General features: G+C 40.7%; 1 protein-coding gene across 1 annotated transcript; it reads left to right on the top strand.

Moving 5' to 3' along the window:
- The first annotated feature begins 1,645 nt into the window (after positions 1 to 1,645).
- On the top strand, positions 1,646 to 10,507 carry LOC137914809 (myosin light chain kinase 2, skeletal/cardiac muscle-like). Its single transcript, XM_068758303.1, has 14 exons — positions 1,646 to 2,191; positions 4,643 to 4,733; positions 4,772 to 5,078; positions 5,272 to 5,576; positions 6,371 to 6,476; positions 6,944 to 7,037; positions 7,377 to 7,486; positions 7,706 to 7,847; positions 7,935 to 8,005; positions 8,087 to 8,215; positions 8,335 to 8,487; positions 8,571 to 8,649; positions 8,979 to 9,033; positions 9,237 to 10,507. Exons 1-13 carry the CDS (start codon positions 1,646 to 1,648, stop codon positions 9,030 to 9,032), a joined length of 2,187 nt encoding a protein of 728 aa, XP_068614404.1. The 3' UTR covers position 9,033; positions 9,237 to 10,507.
- The last annotated feature ends 11,557 nt before the right edge of the window (positions 10,508 to 22,064 follow it).

The raw sequence follows: 22,064 nt of genomic DNA, 5'->3' as shown, positions 1-22,064 counted from the left end.
CCGGTAGTACCAATGACTTTATGCTGAAAGAATTAGAACAATAGCAAAGCCACCCTAGGGAGAAACGCAATGAGGTCAATGAAAGTTATTATATTTACTACAATAAGTTTAATGAAAAGATGAAGAAATCGAGGTGTGGCTGGAAATTATTAGTTCACTGCCTGAACACACTCTCACAAATGTCTAGGCATTCTCCTAAGGAATTGACGGATGTACTAAGTGGATCAGGATAACTGTGGTTGCGTTTGGTGGCATCAGATGACCCAATGCATGATGTTTTATAGGTGCTCAATTTGATCTAGGTTAGGGGAACTTGAGGGCCAATCAATGGCATCAACGCCTTCATCATACAGGAACACTCTGGCCACACTGAGACTCACTGCACCAGCAAGATCTGTCATTCGCTCTGAAGTACCTTACAGCAGTCCAGGTATTACTGGGGACTAGGTGTCCCTCCAAGGATAGGCGTACCCAGACCATCACTGGCCCACCACCAAACTGGTCCTGCTGTATGATGTTACAGGCAGCATCTGGGATCTGCATCTTAATCTATTTTCTTGTCTATATAGATAAAACTTCTTACCTTTCACGGATACATGGAATCCATTATCTTCTGAATCTGCATTACCTCAGTTATTTATTGGTGAGAGTGACATGCCGCTACTTCTCTCTGTTTCTGGAATGTTACACAATACATACATTCCCAACATTCCCTAAAAATTTTATCAAGACCCATCCCTAACCTTTTGACTTAACTTGCTACAGACAGACAGACAAACCAACACCACCGATTACATAACTCTCGCCTCGGAGGAGATAACAGTGGTGATCACCAAGCAAATCTGAACCACCAGTAAATTGCTTTCGAATATAATTAGACTACTAGCTCTTTACGCTCATGCTCTGATTGTCATTCACAATGATACACAGTCTGACTGACAGGAACACCACATACTGACAGCAAAAAAATCTTTTGTCAACACAACTTGCATAAATAAATTCAAATGAATCATTTTATTTTACTTTGAAATAGAAATACACACTTGTGTGAGCTTCGTTTCCTTTTTTGGACATGGTTAGAGTCCACTCAGACATGTCCATCTGTTTCAATGAGATAATGCCATTGTCACTCAAGTAGGCAAATGCTGCACAAAAGGAAAAGCACAGACACACACACCGAAGAGGTTTTAAATACAGTAATCATATTGACACCTACCAGGCGGATGGTGACGGAGTTCACAACACTTAAAGGCTCTCAAATATCTCCAATGTCCACAGAGTGCCAAACCCCTCCCCAAATACTTCACCCCCGGTTACGTAGGCTGTACATTTACATTTTACAGACACTGCCTGATTCTATTCTGAATGCTACTCCAAGTGTGGAGAGAAGCAGACGCCGGGGATAAAATGTGACAATCACAGAAGCTCATTTTAATATTTTGGTGTTTCAAATTTTAATTTGCATCACTGCTGATTGGAGGTTTTTGATCCTGAACTATTCCGTTCAAACCTTTACGCACCTTTTGGGAGCACTGAAGGACAGAGCTGGCTGCGATTTTTGCTCAAATCTTATATTCTGTTTCACGGACGTTCTTGGTTCAGTTTTTATCGAATGTCCAAACGTGATTTTTCAACCACCGGAAATATGAGCTCCTCGGTAAAGAATCAAGTAGGAGATGGCAGCAGCTCAAGCTTTGACCTCATGCATAATCGCATTGAGTCTATGAGCTGCAAGATGGACAGGCTCATCAACATCCAAGAGAAAGTCCTCAACCGACTTGATGGAATGTCCCAGGACATTGATGGAATTGAACAGGATATGGAGAATCTGAAGGTTGACAAGGAGGAGATCCATCTTCCACCCAGGTTGGTCAACCAAACCCAAGTCGCCGGGAGAGAGGTGAGGGAGATCTGTCAGGAGATGAGCTCTATAATGTCCGTGGTGAACCAGAGGTCTGAACAGCAGGCTCAGAAGTTGGACGGCATGGAAAAGCTGGTCCTCGGCATGCAGCAGGTGATCAGCTTTATTGGCGAGACCGTGAAGAGTTTGAGAGTCATGGAGCTGATGTTCAAAGGCCCCGCAGCTCAGAAAGGCTTAAAAGTCAAAGACAATCAAGTCAAGCAAGCCATGAAGAAGAAGAAGAAGAAGAAGAAGAAGTCATCGCCAGATGCAAACGAGGAGATTGACAAGGTGAGACCAAGAACTGAAAGTCCAAAATATCTTTGTACAGGTATGTGTTGCCTTTGGAGAAGAATAATAAAAAAATTGTGATGATGATTGATGGCCTTCAGATTTCTCAAGTCAGGTTTCTAAACTGTATATTTCCGTGTATCACAGTCAGTGAAGGACATCTAATCTTGGTCTTGTCTATGCTCGAAAGATGCCCGATATTTTTTTGTTGTTGGCAGAACATGTGAAAGTGATCATAGCAACAAAGCTGATCACTTCAGCAGGTCTCCTGCCCACAAATGTGACTTGGCTTGTGCTCTAGATTTCCCTGTGATAATGGACCAGGGGTAATTTACAGTGGTCAGGCATTCACTGCATTTACAGTTGCCAATTCCTAATTTAAGTTTGAATAAATTACAATGATAATTTGTATAGATTTATGAGCAACTGCATGATAAATACATCACTTTTTTGCTTGTATAAACTTAGCTCGCATTTGCAATCGGATCTCCAGCTATGCTACGGCAACATGGCCTCTTTAGCATTAGTTCCACTTTGCCCTTACCTCATACCCATGCCCCTGGAAGCGCACAGGAGGGTGCGAGTCCAGGGGTGAGAATGCAAGTTGCCTGGTTTGGAAATTCTCTTTGTGGGAGGGTTCCTGCATTGTTTGTGGTTTGAAAAGACTTGAATCCCCTTTAACCTCCAGGAGGAAAATACACATTTCTCTGGTTTCTCCCTCTGACTCTCTTAACTAAAGCAACTCCAGACGCTTGTGGATGCCGGTGGATTTATTAGTGTCCAGTTCATGTCTGTGCCAGTTAGGACATCGCATTTGTCAATTGAAAAATATCTCATCATAAACTTTTATTGGCAGCGCTGCTGATAATGCTGCCAGAGCATCTCACAGCAACCCAGCAAACGCCTGGACGTAACATGGTATGTGTTAAATACAGACAGCCTTTCAGGAATTCTGCCACATCAAAAAAAAAAAAAATACAAATGTACTGATGCAAAGATAATTTGTCAGGTTAGCATTGCTCCATTGTGATTTACACCGACATTATATTTAATAATTCAATTATTTTAGCCTAATGTTTTAAAACACCATTAAAAAAAAACTTATGTTACTCTGAAGCCACTTTTCTATCACACCTTTTTATTACACCTCCAGGCACCCTAATACATATAATCACTAAACTCCAAATATGTGTGTAGCTGCATATACTTACCTGCATTATAGTGTGTTTATAACAGCGCAGTATTTTATCCATTCAATTAACTAATTGAATACAAGCCAATTAAAATTGTGCTAAATAATTTTTAAACGGTAGATTTAGACAAATCTGAGCCAACTTTTGAGGAGTTTCTATGGCTGCTCCACCCTCCTCCACCTCCAGAGGTGTGAGATCACTTTACCCAATCCCTTACGTTTTGAACTCCTTGACTGTCACTGGCAAAACACTGTAATGAAAAGATCCTCTTTGCTGTTTACATCATGAAAGCACGCAGTGAACAAATGGACGACACCCGCTGACTCGCGGCAGCTTTTTCCATGTAAAGATGATCACAGAGTTTCCTCAGCAGAAAAATTTGAACGGCAGCTCCCAGCTTCGTGTAATATTTTCTGCTCATGTTCTGCATTGCATTGCCAAGTCAGACAAGTGATAAGCTATAAATTCACCGACATACGGCTTTCTACCTGTCTGTCAATAATAATCAAAGGCATGCCACATGTGTGCACACGGTGACCTGCAATAAATGACACTCTTGTAACACCATTTCTATAATGCTTGATTTGCTGTTTTTCTTTCTTTCTTCATATTACCCTAACTTCATAATATTAACCTGAAACAATATTTTTCTTGCCGTATTACTTCACTGTCGATCCATTTTTTATGTTGTGTTATTTTTTTACGTGTGAACCTAACTTCATCATCTGTTTTTGTGATAATAAATAATTAATAATAATTATGTCATATTATGTATGATGTAATAATGTCATACATTCTCTGTGTATTCATGTAACCCTACTAAGTATTGCTATCTTGTCTTTTTTATTAGAAACCTACTTCTAATAAAGCCACTAAAAGGAATCAGGACATAACTCCTGCATGTGAGACCAATTCTCCAACGCCTCCTCACAAGATAAAGCTCGGTCAACCAAAGCGATTCCTCGCCTCTCGAAAGTGTGGGAAATTTATAGGTTTATTCTTTGCATAACATTTTATCTTTAATATAAAGAAAACATTTTCTGTCTGATTTTTCATTTCCGGCTTCAGACTGGTACCTCCACCACTCTTTTAGATAATAACAATAATACTATTAAAAAAGTGAAATGTGAATAGGAAACTACTTCCGAAATTCAAAATGTCCCAATATTTTTCCATATATCATTTAATGTCTATAAATTATAATTGTGATATATTATCCAGATTTGTTCTTTCTCTGTTTTTCATTTTTATTTGACAGTTGAAGGATCACAAAGGTAAAGATGGGACAGATAAGCCATGTTTGAGTTCCAAAGGTCTGAAAGCTCAGAAGAAACCACCAGACATAGCAGGTGATGACATTGAGAAACTGTCTTTGCAAATGTGCCAGACCAAAGCAATAATAAACATGTGTGTGTTCAATGTTTTGTAGAAGAAGTGCAGAAACTCAACCAGGAGAACACAGATAAATCAGATCAGCAGCTCACGCCTGGGGGTCTCGATTTGGAAGTGGAAGGGTCCCCCAAAAATCAACCACCTGATGCCCCTGCAGAGAAATTGACCGATAATCAGCATGAAGATTCCCAAGCGGCTGTCGTCGATAAGACACTCATCTCAGAAATCAAGAAAGAGGAGGGATCAAACGTGGAAGAGTTCACAGCCGCCCTGGAAGACGAAAAAGCAACAACTGATACGAGGTAGTCTATTTAACCGGCTCTGACTGACAAATTAAATTGTCCCCAATTATTTCAATAATGATTTGCTGTGGTGACGCCGCATGGGACAAGCTGAAAGTACAGTAGTAGTAGTAACATGTGTACCAAAAGAGTACGCAAGATGTTATGAAGCCTGACAAAAACAAATACAAGAACCATAACTTTGTTCCAACAGTGATGACCACAAAGATGCCTCCCCATCTCAGGAGGCAGAGCAGGACCACATGTCAGAGGTCGGCAGCACAAGCGAAAGAACAAAGTCCTTTCTGACTGAGGAACACTTTGTTGCGGTGGATCACACAGAAAGCCTGTTGGTGGAAGAGGAAGAGCGTAAGGAAGACAACCAGGAGGAGGGCTGGGCCGTTTTCAGGGCAGATGGAGTTGAATTCCAGTTAAATCTAAAACAACGGGTAGAGAGAGAGAGAGAGGACAATGATGCAGAAAAGGAGGATGATGACGATATACAGCGGTACTTTATTGGTGAGTTGGGTCCCTTCAAAACTATTAATTACAGGACAAATCTTGGCCAATTCATTTTTACTTAACATATTTAGCCAAGATTTTAAAATTTGTTTTAACCAATTAAAGATTCCTGAGAGGCAGTGCCAGAATAAAGTTATGTGTCTACTTTTATTACCTCCACCAAGGAGGTTATGTTTTTGCTGGTGGTTTGTCTGTCTGTCTTTCTGTCTGTTAGCAAACATGACAAAAAATTACAGACGTATCTTGCTGAAATTTTCAGGAAATGTTTGGGTCCATTTACGGATTAAAAAATCAGTTAAAAAATACACATAAACTCCGATTCACGTTTACTTTGCATGGTTGGTGTATAAAGATACTAAGAAAGAACAATTTAGAACCTTTTGATGATGTTCCAGATCACCATGTGGATGGTGTAAATCCAGTTATGAGGGGAATGAGCTGCTTGGCGGAGGTTTGCGCTCCCTGAGTGCTTTTCTAGATTGTATATATTATATATTGCAATATTAGAAGATTCTTTGCAGAGTTGGACTGATAAATAGGCCAATAATAATCATTGTTATCAAAATTATAATTATTTTACATCTAATAATCATTTAGGTGAAAAAAAAAAGTTAAAATCTACAACTAATATTTTAATAATGATAATAATAACATCGATGAGCTCCAACAACACCTGTGACCCGTGAGACGGATAAGACTTAGAAACGTCACTACTGCTGCAGATCCACGCTTCTCACATTCTTCAATTGAAATTGAATTATAATTTTTTTGGTTCACTCTTCCTCCTTCAGACACCGCTCCTCCACCGGCGGCTCCTTTCAACCACCGCATCGTGTCTGCCAAGCCCAACCAGATCATCAACTTCTACACCATCAACTGGCAGGAGGTCCTGGGCGGGTGAGGGCTTTTCAAATCTCTGTCTACTATGTTAAGAATGAAAGCTATGAATGAGCAGTTAATCTAACACAGATGAAAGGTAGCATGAAGGATGCTCTCAATTCCCATGAAAACTAATTGTGTAACACCCCCCCCCTCCTCCTCTCCCCTGGTTCATAACTTTAGTGTCACGGTAGCTATTTTTACTTTGGGACTCAGTGGTATGTGAAACTGTATCCCTGGTGCCAGCTGGTAGCTCATCACTAAATGTTAATCCCAGTCTTCAAAGAGGAGAAGCAGCCCAGCTCAGATTTAATGAAATAACAGATTAAGTACTCACAGTCCTGCAGTAAAATGCAGAAAGATCAGTTTTTGATTGGTCATGGAAACAAAACACTGCATCCTGACTGGTTTCACAACTGTTTCTGACATTATGCACGGTTTGGAAACTGAGTGAAAGGAAATAATTTCCTCTCCCTCTTGTCAAGGGGTCGTTTTGGCCAGGTGCACAAATGTGTTGAAAACTCTTCCGGTCTCACTTTGGCAGCAAAGGTCATTAAAGCCCGGAGTCTGAAAGAAAAGGTAGGAGCTTCTGCTGTTGTGTTTTGGAACAAATATAGTCCTATTTAAATGTTGCAGCAAGAATCGGACGCATGTTGTAAGAAGCAGAGGCCCAGGAAGAATCTTTAGGCCGTATTTGAGCGTTGCAAGGCCACTGGGAACAGAAGCAGAGGAAATACTTCTCACCTAGGTGAGAAATATTTGACCTCGAAGAGGAGAAGAAGAACAGCTGAAACCTCTTTTTGTGTCCATGTGTGTGTGTGTGTGTGCATGCTCGCTTGTCTGTGTCTTGTGTCGCCATCCGTCCGTGTCCGTTGATCTGCTCCTGCATCTGTCTGTCTGCGCCTGTGTTTTTGGTAGGAGGTGGTGAAGAATGAGATCCAGGTCATGAATAATTTGGACCATGCCAGCCTGATCCAGCTCTATGCAGCTTATGAGTCAAGGAATGACATCATCCTTGTACTTGAATAGTACGCTTCTTTTTTATATATATATATATATGTATATATATTTTCATGTCTTTCAAAACAGCTTAATGAAATACAAGGTAGTTGTTTTCTTTAGCTTTAATGAACACTTACTTCCATATTGCAGAGTGGGATTTTGGTTATTTTATTTAAATTCACTATTTTACTATTTCTTTAAAATATTTGTGTTAATATAAAACAAAATAGCCTTTTTGACCTTAGTGTCGGTGGAGGGGAGCTGTTTGACAGGATCATTGATCAAAACTACACCTTGATGGAACTGGATGCGGTGGTGTTCATCAGGCAGATCTGTGAGGGCCTGCAGCACATGCACAAAATGTACATCCTGCACCTGGACTTAAAGGTAACAACGGAACTCACGTTTGTTGTTGATTTTTTTCCCTTACATTGTCCCAGTAATTTCGATTATTCTGTTTGTTGGGAATTTCAGCCAGAAAACATTCTGTGTGTGAGCAGAGTCACCAATAAGGTTAAAATCATTGACTTTGGTCTTGCTCGGATGTAAGTACAACATTTGCGTGCATTTTATTTTCTAATTTTGTAAGTATGCAAAATGCCATTTGAATGACATTCCCCATGTAGATATAAACCACGGGAAAAACTGCGCGTGAATTTTGGCACTCCAGAGTTCCTTGCTCCTGAAGTCATCAACTATGACTTTGTGTCCTTCAACACTGACATGTGGAGCCTCGGCGTCATCACCTATATGCTGTAAGTAAACACCAACACATGTTAAATGAGACATTTACTTTATCCATCCCTGACTGGAAAATGTGTATATCCACACACACAGAAGCAAATGTGAGTGACAATATGTCTCTTCTGGCTAGTTTGAGCGGTCTCTGTCCATTCCTTGGTGACGAGGACAGCGAGACTCTGAACAACATCTTGGGCTGTAAGTGGAGCTTCGACGAGCCGGAATTTGCGGAAACGTCGGAAGAAGCCAAAGACTTCATCTCCAAGATGCTCATCGTGAATAAAGGGTACGTTTATCATTGCTTTTTGGGTGCTGAGGTTGACATGCATGTCTTTTCTTAACAAGGTGTGTCATTGTGTCTGTCATCAGTTGGAGGATGGGGGCTTCCGAGTCTTTAAGACACCCTTGGCTATCTGACCCTGCCCTTCATCATCGCCTACACACAAAGGTAGAGGACACAGCACTTCCCAACAGTGATCGTAAAGCTGAGAGCTCGCTCAGCATTACTGATCTTAAATCATCCAAATTAAAGATCTAGAAAATAAAGGAGAAACATAAGGAGGTCTCTGAAGCTCAAATATGAATAATTTAAGTAATATATTATTGCTCTTGTTATATGTAATAGAGAATACTCACTATGCGCATCAGTATGTATGTAAGTAATGTACGCCCAAAAGGAAACAGGATTACAAAAGATTTTGGATTGATGAAAATCATGTGTTTTTTTCTTCTTCAAAATCCATTTGATATGATTAATAATGGAAAGTTTTTCTGCAGAAAACAATGTGCAGATCACGACGATCATCATGTGTGCCCACGGCTGATAGTTGAGGTTAGTATGTGTTTATATATTCATTATTATTATTATTATTATTCTTTATGGAAGTGCTTCTTTAGAAATGTTCTCATAAACATCCACAAGGGGGAAGCATGCTTCACATTTTCTACAGGATTGCACAGTGGGAACAAAAGAGTCAGTCCCTGTTTAACTGAGAGTGAAACTTTCCATTTCCATTTCCATTTTGTCTCCAACAGCGATGTGAAGTCTCTGCCTGTGGCATGTTGGACCAAACCCCATGTACCTGTAAATGACCTACCGGTAATTTCAGGTTCCTGCACCTGAAGCATGGACTGAAATCCTGACTGCATTATTCCCTGGCTTATGATCCAATGTGTTGAGTTAATGTAGGCAAAAAAGAATATAGAAACAAAACAATTTGCTTTAATGGTGATTAATTAGTGAATAATCCTCACATGCGCTGGGATATACATTCAGAAACATGTATTTTTCTTGAATAATGTACTATTTTTAAATGTTATGCTGATATTACTTTTATCAGTAACATCATAACATTAATTAGTTCAGTATGTTGTTCTGTAAAATGTCAGAAAAGCTTCAATATTCCTTGGATTCATTTTAAGGCGCTTGCTAATGTCTGAACGAGTCTCATGAGACATGTCACATCATCTTACTGTAGAGTTTGACTTTTAGTTGCATGTGCAGATTGTACCATCTGCTCCTCTTTCAAACATCCTCTTACTGCAATCTTATTATGTGCTGTTTTCACCTTCTGCTAATAGACATGAACTTCGGAAACATACCTCAACCGCATCTCTGTGACGACTGCAGCAAGAGTAGAATAATGTGACTATAAACATTTGTGTTGCCTCTTAGTTACACATATTATCCAGCATCTTCTTTTGGGCTGTAAATAAATGTTCAACTGTAGATTAAAATTCAGATTTTCTGGATCAGAGTTGATAAAATCACTGCATATGTATTGTGTGGTTAATGTGTTGAACTGTAGTATGCGCACTTTATGATAGATTATACCAAAGCTGCCATGTTTCCAGTGAAAAGCCTTGTGTGGTCAGACCGGCTTTGTTCAGGCCTTGATAAAGAATTTTTGTTTTTACAGTTCACCAACAGTTTATGTCTTATTGTTTTAGTGTATTATTTTAATACATTGTTGCATGCCTTGCAATCAAAGCTTAAACACAGAGAAACAACATTTACATTTTTTTTAAAAATTATATATATGTTTGAGCCGTCGTGCTGCTTTAGTCCCAACCTAGCTGCATTTTCACGCTAATCGAAATGCTTTTTGGACAAAAAAAGTATTTGAATGCCTTCTGTGAAGGTCCAGCACCTGAAAATAAAACACAACCTACCTAATGTTGCCTGTGTTGATGAAATGCTGTTAGAATTACATTTTGGCGTTTTTAATGGAACTTGAAGATTCGTGTTATTTAAAGAAATCATCCTCACTGAGTGCAAATTTGGCATGTATTTGAGAAGTGTGTGCACCTTCATTAAAGTGAAATATGTTTTAAATGAGCATCTTTTATTTTTATTCTTAACAGTGTGGACTTCAATTCTGTTACGCACATTTATGACAACATAAATAGAATTCTAAAATGTTTTTAATAAATAAAGAGGAGATAAATAATGTAAACCATGACAATGAATAAAGGTTTTTAACTGCCTGTTTAAAAGACAGTAAAGTCTTATTTTTCATGATCCACATGGTCAGTCAGGGATAAATGCAGACTTCATGGGGGGTACCATGAGAGGCATGTATTTAATTGTACAGAAATACCATAAAAGAAAACTGCAGCATCAAAAAGCATAAAAACCCAGTGTGTTTCACGTGCTGCAGTTTGAGAATGTCTTGACCATGAAATTGTACGGGCCCACAAAATAACTCAGCATCGGGTTATTTCCACACTCATTCCATTTTGATTCACGCAGCCGACGTGGACATTGACAAGAGCGATGGATGACAGCAAAAAACCGTCTTCAGTCATATGAAAACCTGAAAGTGACTCGAGCTGCAGCTCCTTTTGTGGAATTTCTTAGAAATCGGACGAGAACGGGGATGTGCAGCTAAAAGAGGAAAAACGCCTGGGGGGGGGGAATATTTACAGAACTCCAGTAATCAAAGTCAACTGAAAAAAGAAACCTAAAACCAATAAAAGGGACTTGTCTTTTTTTCTTGTTGCGTTAACCATTTTATTTCACGTTAATCCAGGAAAAAACAAACATGTGCAGACTCGGTGATGAGGACACAGCTGAATTTTAAACTGGGTGGGCTACTGTGCGTGTGTAACCATCAACATCACATGAGCCTTTGGTAGAGCTAGACTTTTGCCCCAGCGAACATGTAGGCTATTAAAAATAAACACTTTGACAATATTTATATTTAAACAGCCCAAACATAAGTTAAGAATACTTTAGTTCCCGATATCCTATCAAAGATGGAAACCTTCATTTGTTTGGTCTGCTATTTGTTTTTCATACACATCATTTGATAATACACAAAATGTCAGGTTCAGAAAGAGTTCGTACTTTCCTCTATACTAATAGATGCTACTCTGAACATTCAAGTCATTTGGCAAAACAGGTGATACTGATTTCTTCCAAGAATTTTCCTCACTTTTTTTAAGCATAGCTTTTCCAGGAGCCTGAGGGATGGGAGCTGGATTCGAGCTCTTATTCTATCCCTGGTCCGAGGCCCAGGCTGGAATGGTGAGAAATTCAATTTAAGAGAAGAAAAAAAAAAAAGCCTCCGAGTCCTACTCCTCCTCCACTGCCCCGCCTCACCCGTAAGTCTCCTTCATCCACATCTCCAGGGGCAATCTCAAGGAGCCAAACCAAAACCAGATGGACATATTTGGCCTAAAGATAACAAATAGTGCCTGAGTTCCTGTCAGTTAGAGACCACCAGAGCTACGAAGCTGTGGGTGAAACGCAGGCTTCCTGACATGCCTTCTTCTCTGTCTTGCAGTATAAAATACTATTATTGATAATGATTGCGATACAGTATACTTGTGGACATGAAGGAGGATTTGAAGACTGCAGCTGGTTTGTTTGGTCTGCCTGAGATTGATTAATTGTACAAATGAAGGGTGTGTAGTTCTGGTGGGAGTCCACGAGGGAGGTTGCCTTCATTGACCTGGTGCCATCTTTACTTTGGGTGGTGGTCTGTCAGCAGTGGTCTGAATATCTGGGTGGCATGTTCTCTAGATTGTTAGTCGATACACCTACAGGACGGAGAGAGGGAGAAAAGACGGCGACCCCAGAACTGCGAGCAGTCTTCCTGCAGAGTGTCCTTTGTAACAGGAGTTTCCTGTACATAATTAAAAAATATTGTTGCCTGCTCAGAAGGGAGGAGACACAGCCCGGGGTTGTCGGAGGCTACATGAAGGGTACAATTCCCTGCTCCACTCTTTGTTTCATGTAAGGGCCCTGGAGCTGGCCCTGACATTTGTCCAAACAAGAGGAGCTCTCCCTCTCCGAGGAGGTCCAGAGCGAGGACCAGCGAGTTCTCAGGGCCTGAGGGCAGGTGGTTCTGATTTGAAGCGGGGGGAGGAGGAAGACCAAGTTTACGTTCAGTTCATGGCATTACACGCGTCGTCACATCCAGCGGTGGGAACATGCTTATCTGTTCTTAACACCACCGAGGTTTGTCCCTAATAAGGGCACATTGCGTAACCAGAGGGCAGTCGGAGAGAACATACCTCCGCCATGCCAATTGACAGATCCTGATACGGTGAGGCCACGGCCCGCCGTAGCCTGTCTCTGATTAGATTGGTGTGAGGATGGCATTTGCCATATTGCACCTCATTGAAAGAACGCAAAGTATGTCGGCAGCTGGACCGGCCCTCGGGAGAGTCAAACCAGGCAAATGTTCATGACTGTTCCCAGTTTTAACTGAAAAGAAAAAAATAAGTTCATTTCTTATGTTTAAAATGAAAATAATAAATCAAAGGTTAGTCTAAAATGATAAAACACACTCCTTCTGAAATAAACACACGCTGAATGTTCCCCTCTATTGTTTGTCAGATTGGTCTCATCAGCAGCTCAAGGCGACTGATGCTACATTTTCTCACCATATTCCACTGTTATGCTCTGTTTTAGCATTTTCCATAATCATGCGATTTACATTGACCACAATTAAGGTCATCTTTTTATAAAGCACACAAATATATATTATCTTTTAATTTTTTCCTGTATTGGCTTTACTTTGGCTTTTAAAATGAAAACTTCGTTCACCAGCTCTATTCTCATGTTGTTTATCTGGGTTGCAGCAGGTGCATGCTTTCTACTATAAGCGCTAAAAATCAACTGTATAAAAGCCTCTTAGTTCCAACTGGCAGCCAAATAACGCAAATGACCAGCCGATAAACAGTTTTAGAACTCGATGTTCAGTAGTTGATTGAGATCAGCAACAAAGCTAATGAATTAGATCTGTCCGATGGAACAAACAGCTACTCCAATGCATACTAACACTGTACTATATTTGTTTGGTGTGTAAAAAGGAAAATTAAGCTTATAAATCAAGACAATGCTGTGTTTACAGTATGTTTCTTGTTTTCCCAAGGTTTAATACACAAGTTATTACAGCTTTTAACCACCATTTCTCTTGTTCTAATTATATAGGCTGAGGAACTTGAAGTACTGCAAGTATCTGCAATCACGTAATCAATCCCTGCAGTACATGTTCCACGTCTTTCACTCTGTGACCCTTTTTTTTTTTCTTTAGTTACAGTACAACATGTCTTTGAAATGAAAACAGCCACCTCCCACCCACACACGGATTGATTTCCAGACGAGGGGGGAGAAACACAGCGGCTTGCTGCGTCCAGTGTTTTCCGTTGGTGGTTTTCAACGCTGATCAAATGGCCATGTCGAAGCCTTTAAGGATCTGATGGCGCCCTGCTGTTGGGTCATCTACTTGGCTCCATATCACCTCCGGGCCCTACCGCTGGTCAGGCGGTCCCACAGTGGGGCCCTTTCCATCAGCTTCGTATTTACTCATCCCTCTTGTTCACCCCTCGGCCTGCACGGGGTCTCTGATAAGTCTGCCAGCCCTGCTGAGAGGGCTCTGTGGCCAGGAGAGACATAATCCATCAGGCCTCTGTGTGTGTGTACATGCTGTACTCTTTTATGCTCCAGCTCTTGCTGAGGAGTCTTTGCTGAGAGATCTAAATGGAGCCAAGCCTCTTGTTCAAACAGATTGAATGAGTGTGTTCTCTGTAGCTCGTTATAATACGCGCTTGTGTGCAGGTGTGTGACAGAACGAACACGCTGCTTGTGCATGTTTTATCACTGCAGACCTCTGCAGCCAGACAAATGAACTCCTACTTGACCCCTTGGCCATGCAAACAACCACTTATCCTGCCATGTTGGACCCTCTTTATCTACTCCTACAAAACCACCCACACGTGCGTGCAATATGTGCTCGCATTGCTTTTCACATTAATGCACAGGCACACACGATCTCCCGCACATATTGTGCATCTCTTGGACATGCTCTCCCATCCCACCCACTGCGTCGATCCTCCCTCCCAGTGAACAGTGATCGATGAACTGAATCCCGGGCGCTCCAACGATGGGACCGTACCGAGGGGGAAGAGAAGCTTAGCTTGTTCTCTGTACCACTCCTAAAAACAACTCCCATCGCCAACAATAACATCGCACAAGGCCCCCAAATGGCAACCCGCACTGCCGCTGCGATTGTAGTGTGAGATGTTTCCCACGAGCTAAGACGAGGGAGGAGGATACAATGGATGAGACATGCCTGAAACTGCGAGACAAGGGTCAGACCGAGTCGATGTCCCGAACATGTAACGATTTAATTTCATGTCATGACAGTTCATATCTCTTTGGGCTAACAAATGGAGCTTTTTAACATCACATATTTGGCGAAACGCAATACGCCCACAGCGGCGGGAGAAATGCATTTGTGTTTTTGTTGAGAAAAATCAACATCCAACGGGGTTTTGATCATGGGGGGGTAGCTGTAGGGGAATTGCTGATATCTGACCATATTTAAGCTAAAATTGCTGGTTTGCGCTTGGTTTGGGATTTTTTTAGGCTGTTTTTTTTATTTCAGTCCGCTCTGCTTTTAGACGGGGGGGACAGGAAAAGAGTGACAGTGCTGCGGTTCATTCTTCGGGCCATATTCAGTTGACCACACAAAGAGCCCATTTTGACGGAGACATTTTATGTGTTGTGTGGCTGGCAGTGCCGGCAAAAAAGATTTACCGTGTCTGTGTCTATTCAGGGGTGTTTTGGCCGATGTTCAGGCTCTTACTGGTAGAGGCCGCAGATTTGCTGCAGCAGCGGAATGCCATCAGGTAAATGTCTCTGACACAACCGCTGCCGTTTTATACTTGAAGGATTCAAAGTGATTTATTCCAGTAGGCAATCATTACTACAATTCTGAAGAGCTATTTAATTCCTCAATCTTCTATCAGAAAATTAGGTTACATTTTAAATTGTCAATAGAAAGTTCAAATGTGCTTGATCCGCATTTACGCCTTTGTGCCTCTTTGATATGATATTATTATAGGCAGAATTATCCCAACAAATTTTACAAGACACACTACATATTGAGGTACAATTCAACAATGCAAATAAAAATAAAGCAGATTCAAAGCAAATATTTTGCCTATCTTTGATTGATTATTATTGTAATATATTCTTTCCTGCTCCTTATTGTTTTAAACTCTTTAGTAATATGTTTTCTAGAAGTGTTAAGTAAAAAAAAAGAGCAAATTATTATTTCTTTACAAAACATTAAGATATGCAGAGAATTTAAAAACCCCAAATTATTATGATTATTATTATACCTTGAATTGGATTATAAAAACATGGCAAAAGAGTTATTTATTTGTGATTAAATCAAATGAAAATTATTTTCAGGTTCATTATATTTTCTTTGAACTGTTTGCCTTAGAGAAGTTTTTTTTTTCTTCCATGAAATTAGTATATTTAGATGCTGATTTAAAAGCTAAACAATTTACATAAGTTCTTGATAAAGGCTAAGCCCTTTGATAACGAACTGTACGTAAACAAAAGATTAATGCATCGTGAACATTTATTCTTTAGTGTGTGTATGTGTGAGTGGGTGAGTGGGTGGGCGTGGAGGCTGGTGGAGGAGAAGGAAGTTGTACCACTGAGGTAGCACTTGGAGTGACTAACAATGTCCCACTCATATCCTATGGCTGTCAAGACGCTGAAGACCCCACACAAACACTGTGAGGGGAAAGGGAAGAAAGGGGGCTCAGACTCCAGTGTTCCAGGTTTTGTTTTGACTTGGCTGACATTGTGTAGAAACTTGAAAGCTGTTTTTCATTATTATTATTATAATAAAAAAAATGCTGAAGATTTCAACTAAATGATTGTTTGGTCTTTGGAGAATGAAGCAAATCATTTCCTTTGCGTATCCCTTCAGAGAGCTTTTAGTGGACTTTTTAGGATTCTTGCTCAGCAAAAGTTTAATTTGCTCCGTCGTCAGCCTCACCTCTTCTATTTATGTCATCTCAGCAGACCCCCTCCATTGTGGCGGAACGGGGGGGAGGCCATCATAACTTGAGCTCGCACCGGCACACACGTCAGCATGGGGAGAACGCTCGGCTGATTGCTACGTTTTAGGAACCCACTTTCCAAAATCTCAGCACAAAATTAGTGCGGAGTCGCTCCCTGCAAACACCTGTTTCACTCCCCCTTTCTTCCCCTCCTGACCTCTCTTTCTTCATCAGTCTCTCATTCTCCCCCATCTGGATATCTGCACCCCTGACAAAAGCCCCTGAACACCTCAAATGCAACACTTTTTGTACATAAACATACTTTCTCCCTCCTCACTACACAATGTCCTGCCAGGTTTAATAACTGCATGAACTGCTGACAGACTGGCCTTTGCAGAACTCAGTTTACTGCGCAAAATTAGACCGCTACTTTCTTTTTTTTGGTGTTTTTTTTACATTTGCAAGAGCTTGCTGTCACTGAGTTCAGCGATGTAAAGGGGACCACCCATGCAAAAAATAGATGCTATGAAGGAGCTTGCCGCAGTTGCTTTTGCGGTACATGCTGTAGGTCTGTGCAAACACACTAAGCTACACACACAGACCAAAAGGAGCGGAGCAGTGCAGGATGTTAAACAGCAGAGGGCGAGCAAAGCTGTGGAAAGAATTCTGGGCTGTTATTTGGCCAACCTGACCTCCCTCCCATATTCTTGGTGTCAAAAATAACATCTCCATTTACATTCATAGCTGTAGAGGAAATTTAAGTAGGATGGTAAGAAAACCTCCTGCCAGCAAGAGCTGAGACAAAATGTAACAGTGGAATCTGTGAAGAAACGGCTCTTAGCAGCAAGCTGGAGCTTCAGAGGGATTCTCCACATTCACAGGAGAGTTGTGTTTTCTTTATTGTTGAGAAGCCTTTTAATCTCACCTGGTCACACATTGCTAAAGCTTCTCTATATATTTTGAATTTCAAGGCCTAGCCATATGTAATCATACCTTCACCCTCTTGCCTGCTCCAGACCATAAGAAAAAAATCCCTGCCACTAAGCCACTGTCAGCACCGCTGCCCCTCCCATCCCAGCACCTCTCCCCATTGCTCCCATGATGAGGGCCGTCACAGGCCACTCCCACACAGCCGCCAGGACCTTGGTGGTCTGGAGTGTCTCCGAGGTGGCACAGCCGCAGGGCTGCAGGGAGTAAACAGGACACAGGGGGATGGAGGGATGGAGGAAGAGGGATAGAGGGATGAGAATGTGGAGTCAGCAGCCTCTCCACCCTGCCTGGGGAGGAGGAAAGCCTGTAAAGCTTGCAGATTTAGAGCTCACACAAACACCGGCCTGGCCTGAGACTCAGAGGACAAGGCCTCGGTCAGACAGAAGGGGGCCGTCCAATAACTGCTTAATTCATTGTCCTGTGAGCACAAACCAGTTAACCAGATGTGATTATTTGCTCAAGGAAAATAAAATATCTTTAGTTTGTGATATTTCAACTATAAAATCACTATTAAGTTGATGTCTTTACTTTTTTCATATTTTTGTTTGCTGAGATGGGGACAGGTAACCAAGTACATACTCCTGAATGTGCTATTTTTGATACATGTGAAAAAATATGTGATATGGACAGTTATGATTTGAAGATACTTTGCATTGGTCAATTACAAAACTTGTTTCAAGGTCAGCTTGAGGTCAGCTGCATATTTTTAACCAAGTTAATATAATTTTTCAATGCATATAAAACTATATATGAAGGAAAAACAAATCCTCGATGCATTAATGCATCCGTAATTTATTCGGTGACGTGATGCAATAGCATTCAATTATAGGGGCCAATTTTGGGGCTTTCTTAACTGCTTAATCCAAAATCCGGGTTGCATGATCTGCCAGAGCTGATCCCAGCAGTCTACGGGCGACAGGCAGGGTACACCCTGGACAAGCCGACAGTCCATTGCAATTTAGTGTAACCTATTCACCTAAGGTGCATGTTTTTGGTGTGAACCCGGAGAGAACCCACGCAGACACGGGGAGAACATGCAAACTAATCACAGAAAGGCCCCAAGTTAGATTTGAACCTGAGACCGCCTTGATGTAAGATTACAGCGCAATCCATTGCGCCACCGTGCTGGCACTTTAAGTAAACAGTTTACTTGAAATTTAGTTGTAAGATCTGAATACTTCCTCCACTGCTGATTTCGTACTTACAAAGGCCATAAACTGTAATTTAAAGTTTGTACATAAAGAGGGGTCCCTATCAAATTATTGCCAGTGGAAAAAGACAGTAAAGTGTCTGCCAAATTGAGCCTTAAACATAATTCATAAAGAAGTGAGGAATTCTTAAGGGACTGTGAAATGAGTGGCCAATATCCACATGTTATATACTCCGCCTGCTTCCAATAATATTGGCCCTGCTGGTGATGACAGGTTGAAAAGTGATTTACCTGAATGAGCTTTTATTACAAGTCTTTCTTGCACCATTCCTTCTGCCACTTAAGAATCCGTCTTGCTTCTTGTTGAGTTGTAACCCAGAATATCATTGTTGGCTTCCAACAGTTCTTTGACCTTCATGATAAAGACAGATGCGTGGTCTCAAAGTACATTTGCAACTGCCACACAATGATCGACCGTCTTTGAAGGACGCATGCAAGTTCTCTATAAGCACAAAGGAAAACACCTAAAACAATCAAATCAACAGTAAAAGTAAAAATAATCTGGAATTGGCAGCGAAGCTTGCCATGACAGCAAATGGTGTCTTCTCAATTGAATTGTCCTCTGAGAAATATTTTTCTTTCCACTAGGAGCATTTTCGTGGCTTTTTGTTATTTTCTTTTAGGATCCACATCCAAAGCAGTGTACTTAGTTCATGTTTTCATAGATTCAGAACCAGTCATCTGGGTTTTGTCTCTCTATTTAATGTGCCAAAGGGGGGCGCAGAGATTGAGGCCGTTCTACCAGGAAATATAGGTATCTAATAGAACTACTCCCCACTCATATTTTGACAGCAATGGCATATCTGGTGAACTAATGGCATGCTTCTCTTTCTGTAGGGGGGGCGACGAAATACACCACCACAGGGAGAAGCCACAACCCTAATGGACAGCTGGAAAAAGAGAGAGGCAGACATTAAGTATTGCACTGGCTGCACCAAGAAGAAGACGCTCTACACGTAACAAATAACATCTACTGAATTAGAACAGACTTTTATGACTCATATCATATGAGAAGTTAAACTGGAGCAAAATATCTACAGATAATCTGAATTTGATCATGTTTCACCTGGACATATGCTTCCCCTTTCCTGGATTACTGAGGCATGTAATAAAACACACACTGTTTGACTTACTTCCTCTGAACCAGAAGAGCCCCTAGAAACGGCGTTGAAAGTGATATGAAGGCTTATAAATTCATATTTTAGAAAGGACGAGAGGCTGAAAGGCTGGATTGCAAAATTCTCTCCACCGATGAAACCAAGAATTAATATTTACTTGAACACAGCAGGGCATTATTCAAATGCAGCTGCTGCAGTTTCTATGAGGAGATGATTCTTTTGACTATTTCATTTAATACCGAGATGCAGAGACAGACAGGGCGAAGACACGAAAGGAAGGTTTCTGCTAAGTGACAATGAAATGCAATAAAATCAAACACACTAATTGCAACCTCTTAATTTAGTTTTTTACAATAATGTATTTTGAGATTATAAATACTAATATTATTGTTTAAAAGTATGTAATTTACTTTAAAAAGTGAAATGACTTTATCTGAAATTCCAATGTAGTTTATTGTAATTCATTGTCCCTGCAGATTTAAGGGAGGCGGGAGAGAAACAAAAAATAACAAAAAAACCCCCAGCTGCTTTTCATAAGAGAGAAACACCAGAATATAAAGCATGCTTGATTTGAGAGCCCATGAATTACCTTACTCATGAGTGTTTGTGTGTGTGTGTGTGTGTGGCCTCTCGTGTGTTGGCCTTAAATTGGCTGTGTTTGCTCTCAGAGGAGCCCTCTTTTTGAGATCGTATCCTAATCCCTCAGAGAGGCGGTCCACAGGGTCGCTGCTTATTTAATTAGTCCGAAGCCTCGGCTTTAAACACACAGGGAAAGAAAGAGTGTGAGAAAGTCTGGAGATGGAGGTCTGTAGAGGAGAAAGTTGTGGAGCTGCATCTGTTTCTGTTAAATGTGTGGACATCCTTTCTGTTTCATTTATTGACCAGCATTGAGGAAGGAGGAATCAATCAGACAAGTACATAAGACTTTGCTGCAGGAGGTTGTAGGCCAGGCCTTCTGCCAGCGGGGGGCGCCTGTATGACGTCTCACATGCAGGTGTTAATAATAAAGAGTTGATAAAAGAGGCTGGGGCTCCTCCAGAGGGTCTTGCCAATGGTTGGTTGCCAATTGAAGAGCAAGACTTTGGGCTTCTCTACAAAGTCAACAAGTCCATTCTCCTCAGCAAGGAAAAGACAGAATTCTGCCCTCGAGAATTTTCCTATACGTGTGCAGCTCAATATTACGTGTATAGTTCACGTGATGAGCAGCTATGTTTTTAGGAATCAGGTCATTTTTAATTATATATGAGTGGACCAAATAAATGAAATTAAAAATGTGTAAAAATACGTGAACAATATTCTACATTTTCTTGGTATAATTTATATGTAAACATCTAAAAGATTAAGCACTGACATTTATCTGGATTTTGTGTTCCAAGAAAAGTCAGGTGTATCCAAAGACAACACAATTACATGTGTAGACTGATAACACGGAGTGATTTAAAATACATAAAAGCTGTATAAAATATCTTCTACAGGCCCACTAGAAACACCAGCTTTGCTGTTTCTGGTAGGCCTTTGTCACCAGAACAAACTTCTTTACAATTTGAGCTAAGTTTGAAAAGAAAAAACTTTTTTTTAAAAATCCCATCAGACAGTTATCATCTCATGAAACACAAAGATCAGAAACATAAAGTACTCATTTGGAAGTTATTGTAAACACTGACATATGGAGTGTTAAAATGTGATCAATCACAAAAAAACTAAAAACAATGATAACCTTTCAGCAAATTAATAGAACACATTATCAAAAGTGCATTGATTGGAGTTTTCCCAACACTGTGGAATGCTATGGTATTACTATTGTCTCATAACTAGTGTAATTACTTTCACAGGACTGATGAACAAGTAATTTTCTTTTGAGGGTCCTGGATGGCGACTTGGCTGATGAGTAAAACAGAGGCTGGGTCGGGGCGTTGACCCAGCTGGCTCTGATGGCAGTAAAGTGAACACCTGTTTTAATTCCTTGTGCATCATTAAAACAAGTCAGCAGAAACATGGACTGATGTGCAAGGGAAAAGGAAAGCGCAAGTTTACTACTTGTTTATTTATTGGCCTATTGTCACAAAAATGGAAAGAATCAGTGTCAAATCCAAAAAATGAAAATTCTTTGCAATATTTCAAATGCTCCTATAAAACTTTGCATCTTATTTTTGCAGTTCTCCTCCTTTGTCGGCGGGAAACGAACGATATTTCTGCGTTCCGGTGATCTGATAGACACTGACGCTTAGA

This window comes from Brachionichthys hirsutus, unplaced genomic scaffold (assembly GCF_040956055.1).
Source record: "Brachionichthys hirsutus isolate HB-005 unplaced genomic scaffold, CSIRO-AGI_Bhir_v1 contig_270, whole genome shotgun sequence".
In the NCBI taxonomy this organism is placed as follows: domain Eukaryota; kingdom Metazoa; phylum Chordata; class Actinopteri; order Lophiiformes; family Brachionichthyidae; genus Brachionichthys; species Brachionichthys hirsutus.
The sequence above is the reverse complement of the archived record's forward strand: the minus strand, read 5'-3'. Positions and strand labels throughout refer to the sequence as shown.